At 39.8% G+C, this 6,674-nt stretch overlaps 1 protein-coding gene across 1 annotated transcript in view; it reads left to right on the top strand.

The window, feature by feature from the left end:
* The window catches only part of dennd3a (DENN/MADD domain containing 3a), a 32,588-nt gene extending 26,968 nt beyond the window's left edge, over positions 1-5,620 (top strand). Inside the window, exons 25-30 of the mRNA XM_083900210.1 lie at positions 638-792; positions 1,458-1,524; positions 2,191-2,263; positions 2,352-2,470; positions 2,588-2,725; positions 4,320-5,620. Coding sequence (XP_083756336.1) covers positions 638-792; positions 1,458-1,524; positions 2,191-2,263; positions 2,352-2,470; positions 2,588-2,725; positions 4,320-4,514 — 747 coding nt within the window. The 3' untranslated portion in view covers positions 4,515-5,620. The remainder of the gene's footprint in view (positions 1-637; positions 793-1,457; positions 1,525-2,190; positions 2,264-2,351; positions 2,471-2,587; positions 2,726-4,319) is intronic.
* The last annotated feature ends 1,054 nt before the right edge of the window (positions 5,621-6,674 follow it).

Raw genomic sequence — 6,674 nt, forward strand, 5'->3', positions numbered from 1 at the left:
GAAAGTGATAAGTGCTTTTACAGCAGCCAATCCCTTACTCTGTCTGAAATGACTGTCACAAATGTTAAATTAAACTGAAAGTACTGTGATCAGGGCTCCCACGGGTCCTGGAAAATCCTTTTTCCAGGACCCGTTGGAGCGAGACATGGGTCATTAAAGTAAATGTCTCCCATCCCCCGATGCCCTTGTTTGTTACGACGCCGCCTACTGTTTCATGCATCCTGCATTGCTTGGTGTACATAGACTAGGCCTAAGAAGAGCAAACATGGAGTTGTAATTACTTGAGGTGTTGTGTTGTGGACACTGCCCACTGTCACCAAAGAAAATTACTAAGACTGACTTTGACCAAGATCCCAAGGACAATCCCTTGTCCAGATGCAGAGCGTGCTGCAAATCAGTAAAAGTGGATGCCATGGGAGAAGCCGCTCTTACAAGTTGCCCTCCCACCTTAAGCTCTGTCAGCACAATCTGTCCTTGAATTTGAGGGGATTGGTCTTAAAAATGTCCTTGAAAAATGTTAATTTCATGCATATCACTAATATGTGGTATTACCAGGAGTTTTCCCACATCTGTTGACACTTTTCTCTTCTCTGCATCCACGCGTCTCCTGATAAGTCACGTGTCTTTTCTGTTTCAGAACTGCATGCTGGGAGTTGACAAGGATCAGGTGTGGATGGGCTCCGAGGACTCGGTTATCTACATCATCAGCATGGTGGCCATGGTGTGTAACAGACAGCTGACCGAGCACAGGGCAGAGGTCACGGGACTGGCGCTCGACACAGACAAATACAGGTAACAAAACACACACACACACACACACACACACACACACACACACACACACACACACACACACACACACACACACACACACACACACACACACACACACACACATGCACATCTGCTTACATGTTCAGTGTAAGAAGAAGCAACCTGAATAATAGAGAGAGGAAACATGTTACAAACTGTATGTCACCATCATCTATTAAACCATATACAGTCTAAAAAGACCTTACTTTTGGTTGAACTGACACTGCTGCTGTGTAGAAACAATGGAAATGGGTAGTTATCCTGGAAACAGACTACATAGATACAGACAGTCAGGTATATAAACAAAAATATTAAAACATTAAAAATATGTATGGCAGTTTACATGTGTTGATTTGGTAGTTTATGTATCTGGTAGTTTGCATATGGTTTCTAGTAGTTTGGCAGTTTGGGCCCACCCATAGCCAAGTGCAAAGGGAATTATGGCTTGGGACTTGTGGGTTTCTGGTTTGAGTCCCTGCCAGGTCATGGTCTGTGGAACCCCTGAAAAAGGAACCTATTCCCCCATTATTAATTAGAGGGAGATCACATCCAGTGTTCTACTTGGGGAATTCTTAAAAATTATATCACAGTCTATTTGTTTCTGAAGTATTCATAAAATCTTACCAGTGTACTTTGCTCTTTAGCCAGAAGGTGGCGTACTCCTGCAGCGTCGAGGGAACTGTGATGGTGTGGGACGTGTCGACACTTCAGGTCAGTTTTGAACCCGCAGTTGGTCAAACTGAAAACTGTGCTCATTATTTTCAGCTAAGAAAATGCTATAAAACAATAGGAATAGTCTCCTACAATAATGCGAGCAATTGTAATAAGAGTAATAGTAATAATAGTAATTTAATCAATTAAAATAGTATTGTATAGTATTGTTTTATAGTTTGTAGTGATTTACTTTAGTTCGAATCAACGTTAAATATTCAAATCTATTCTTTTACCATTTTTTAACCATAAAGGACATGAAATAAAACACAGGACATAACATGGGAGTGTATCTTTATATCTAAATATAAATAAAATGAGAGTATATTTGTATATCTTAATAACGATACTTTGACTTGATTTATAATTTACAATCCTATGTTTATATTTATTATTTTTGTTTTGTATTTTTGGAACCTACTTCATACTCTTTTGTACATACCTTCTCTATATAACTGTTTTCTCTACATTTCTACCTCTTATACTACTCTCTAAAGTTGAGCACAACACTGAGCACAGAGAAATGAATTACTGCTAAAAGTATTGCATTGTTACAGAATACATGACAATAAAAGAATCTTGAATCTGAGATAAACCCTCACTGACTACTGACATTCTTAGATGAGTTTTGCATAAACGTTGTCATTTCTCCTTTAAACCACTCAGGTGAAGAGGCACTTCCGTCTGTCCTGTGATCGTCTGCTGTCTGTCCACAGCTGGAGCAGCACGCTGTGGTGCAGTGAGTTTCACACATTCACATGAACGACTCGTGTGGAAAGCCATGAGTTGAGTAGCAATAACTAAATAATAATAACGTGTGTGTCCAGGTTCCAGGGACAGTGTCATGGAGGTTTGGAGGAACGGTTCTCTGAAACATCGTCTCAATCTGCCAGAGCAGCAGAAAGGATCCACAGCTACATTCAGCTCCATACTGCTGTTACCTGAGGTGATTGTTTCTACTTCTCTGTCACTGTGTTTTTACTCAATGATTCAGTTATTCACGTGACTTACTGTATTTTTGTGTGTTTGTGTGTGTGTGTGTGTGTGTGTGTGTGTGTTTCAGAGGGAGGAGATGTGGAGTGTGTGCGTAGACTCAGGAGAAGTGTGTATTTGGCACATGAAAGACCACACCAAACCGTTCCACCGTGTGGCGCTGCAGGACTGCACTGGATGTTACTGCATGATTAAAGTGAAAAATCAGGTTATTACACAGTACTCGTGCACACAGACACAGAACGTACATTTAAAGCTCCAGTGTGAAACTTCTGGGACCAAAACACTGCCAACCCTTCTCTTTATATTATACCAGGGAAGTCCAGGGCCAGATTTGATGATGGGATGATTTCCAGGGGCCAATGGTCCTTTTTTTCCTTTTTATAAACAGCAACATTTACAAACAAATGCACTGTTTTATAAAAATGTAATTTTAATTGTCACTTTGTGACACAATGTTGAGATTTTAGACATTTCCTTTGCTAAATGTTGGAGATTAACTAGGGCTGTAGAAAACATGAACTAATTAATATCACATTTTGAAATGCATTCATATAAATTAATCGCAAACACAAGCAAGCTTTGCTTTTCCTCTAATGACTAAATTAATGAGTAATCAGACATTGTTGTTTAATTCTATCTTTCTTTTAAAACACAGAACTACACGTAGAACAATGTAATTTCAAAGAGACTCAGGCATATCAAGTGCCAACCATCCATCCATCCATTATCTACCGCTTCATCCTCCACCAGAGGGTCGCGGGGGGTGCAGTACCCATCTCAGCTGACATTGTGCGATAGGCGGGGTACACCCTGGACAGCTTGCCAGTCCATCGCAGGGCCACATATAGAGAAAAACAACCATTCACTCACACACTCACACCTGTGTCAGAGTGACCAATTCACCTAATCCCTATGTTTTTGGACTGTGGGAGGAAGCCGGAGAACCCGGAGAAAACCCACGCACACGTATGCAAACTCCTTGCAAAAAGGCCTCTGTTCCGAAGTTGTTCCAACCGGGGCTCGAAACCCAGGAACCCGGGTCTTCTTGCTGCAAAGGCAAGAGTGCTAAGTGCCAACCAGGTCATCTTAAAATAGAGGCCAACATGGATGACTGCCATCCTGTATGCAACAAGAACATGTGTTAACATCACAACGAAAAACCTCCGGGCCAACAATCCCTCGCCTCTCTCCATCTTCAGTGACTATCTCTATCTCAGCCTCTCCTCTCTGACTGACTGCAGGCAAGCGACTGTTTCACGCGGATCATTCCCGGCTTTCATGTCGGAGGTCACACCTGAAGTAAACAAACTTGCGTTAATAACTGTGTTAAATTATTTTATTGCATTAATCTCGGCTGTATTAATCGCATCGATTAACGCGTTAACTTTGACAGCCCTAAGATTAAAGCATGCTGTTTTCAGGAGTTTTGAGTCGTATTAACTGATCTACAGTTCGGCATTGTTCGCTTCGATTCATGACTCTTACAGTGACGACACTCTCTGACCAATCAGTGGCCAGCAGTCTGTTGACATCACATATTCGTATTGGCTCAGCTCGCTTGGAAACTAACCAGAGCAGGTACTAAAAAAAGCACCAGGTACCAGGTACTATCACTAATGGAAAAGCAAAAAGTAGAGTAGATAGTTCTAAAATCTTAATATTTAAGAGAGGAGTGCAAAGACAACCTTGTATAATGGAAAAGTCTGACACCCCTGTTTTACACACTACAGCTTTAAACACACATATCACCTATGATGCATTGAAATACTGGTATTGACTTTTTGAACGTTGCTCTCCAGGTGTGGGTTGGCGGTGTTGGCCGCAGCTCTACCAAAGGAAAGATTTACATCCTGGACACAGAGCGCCACCAAGTGATGAAGGAGCTTCACGGCCACGGCGACAAGGTGACGGCGCTTTGCTCCGCGGAGGATCGCTATGTCCTCAGCGGAGCTGGCAAACATGACGGAAAAATCGCCATCTGGAAGGTGGAGTAGGCACCATTTTGACAGGAGGAGGACAGAAACTAACCCTCGTGAAACTTTTCCTCGTCGTCATGTGGGTTTAACGTGTGTGGGAAACACTGAGAAAGGTGGAGAAAATCAAATTCACAACCTTGAACTGCAGCTGCGTCACAGAGATATGAAGGAATCACATGTCAGTCATGTGCATTTAGTACCAACATGTTGTTTTTGAGGACTATGAAGGATGAATGAAGACTGAAAAAGAAAAGTTACTCACTTTACTGAAGGCTTTTGTACACGTTTCTTATTTATATCACGGTTATAGCATACATCATGTTACTGTGCACCTTGTTATGATCACACCAGTGTGCTGTGGGAACACTGTGTGACTGAGCCTCGCCTCCCACTGTGTATCCGAGGTGAATTCTTCAGCTCAAAATACCTAGAAAATAAAACTTGCGTCAGTGGAGAGTCTACAGTCGCAGAGGGAGGTTCCCCCCTCAAGAGCTTATTTTGATGGAAGTTAGCCTTTTAATTGAAAACATACAGAGGGAGTGTGATGGGAAACACTGTGTTTGGAGCTGGACTCGTGGTGTATCGCTGACATGAAGCGTGTTTCAGAGAAAACGCCACAAAGTCCTGCAGCATCTGGAATTTTTCAGCAGTTGAAAACACAGACTAACCTGACATTACCTTTCAACGATGTTTCCATTTTTTGTTCTCCATTTAGTATTTCTTTATAGTGTTTTGAACCAGTTGCTTGTGCAAAGGAAGGTTTTTTTTAATTATTATTATTGCCATTAAACTGACAGGATGTGATGATCTGAACATTCTGAACAGGGAAAGTCCAAGTCAGTAATAGTGAATGTAAATATCACACAAGCCATAAAATGCCCCGACATAATGTTTTGTATCTATTTATAATCTGTAATTACAGTGTTAGTGTTTTGTATATTATCAAAGACTGGTTTTAAAAGATTCTGCACATGTTACAACATTATAGAGTTAGGAAGAATGTGTAAATATGTATTATTTACCTTAGATCACACCATTGCCAGTGGGATGTAAAACAATACTCACATCTTTACAGTGTCTGGGGAACATGAGTGTGTATTTCTTTTGTAAACTAAACTGATTTATGTGCAATCACTCAATTTTTGTTCCATTTTTGTTGTTTTTTCTCTATGCATTTTGTAAACATGAACAATATATATTGTTTTAATGTCTTTTAAGAACCAGTTTAAACCAACAGTGAACAAATTCAATACATTATTTAAAGTAAATCTTGGGTTTGTCTTTTTTTTCTGCCAGGTTATGTTTCAAATGACTTTCTAATGAGGTGATTCAAACTGATTCATCTCACAGGAGTGTTTTAAATTCATTTACAAAATCCATCTTTTGAATCACAGTATTAATACTGTCTGACTATAAAGATTGTTGTGCACTTCTTTGAGTTCACCAAAAGGGGGCATCATTTGATAAATTAGTTAGTTGGTGTTAGTAGAAGACAGACAACTGCAGTTATATTCATAAAGAAAATAATTTAAATAAAGCAGTGGATGATGTATTCTGTCTTCATTAGTTTCCTCTAATACACACATTTTTCATTTCTGGAAAGGAGTGATAGATTTAAGGGGTGAAAAAAATTGTTTTGTTTATGCTGCTGCTTATAGTGTCATATACAGTTGCTCTGAAAAACAAAACAAAACCAACAATTGAGGTATTTTCCTCAATATTTTTGACCTCTCCTTTTCCCTGACATGGTTTTGTCTTGGAACATATTGTATTCATTGGGTTTGGGTTAGCAGGACATTTTTTTGAGAATGATTTTCACACATTGACAGTAGAAATGCACATACACTTCATTTATACTTAATTTTTACAAATAATAAAAATGTCCCTCTGTCTGTTTCTGGTATCATACACCATGCCATGTTTAAAATCAATTCAATCACCTTTTTTCTCCCAAATTTTGATGCTCAGTGTGAACTTCAGCAGGTCGACCATGTCCATGTGCCTAAATGCCATGTGATTGGCTGATTAAATGTTTAAATTAAATAAATGAGGCTGCACAAATTAATGTAAGTTGAGCAGAGTCAGAACAAGGATATACAGTATTTGCAAAACTGTGTATATGTGTGTGTAATAATGCCCTGATGACTCAGCAGTGGTTGATTGTCAGCTATCGACTAA

The sequence above is a fragment of the Microchirus variegatus genome (assembly GCF_963457635.1).
Source record: "Microchirus variegatus genome assembly, chromosome: 13".
NCBI classification, from domain to species: Eukaryota; Metazoa; Chordata; class Actinopteri; order Pleuronectiformes; family Soleidae; genus Microchirus; species Microchirus variegatus.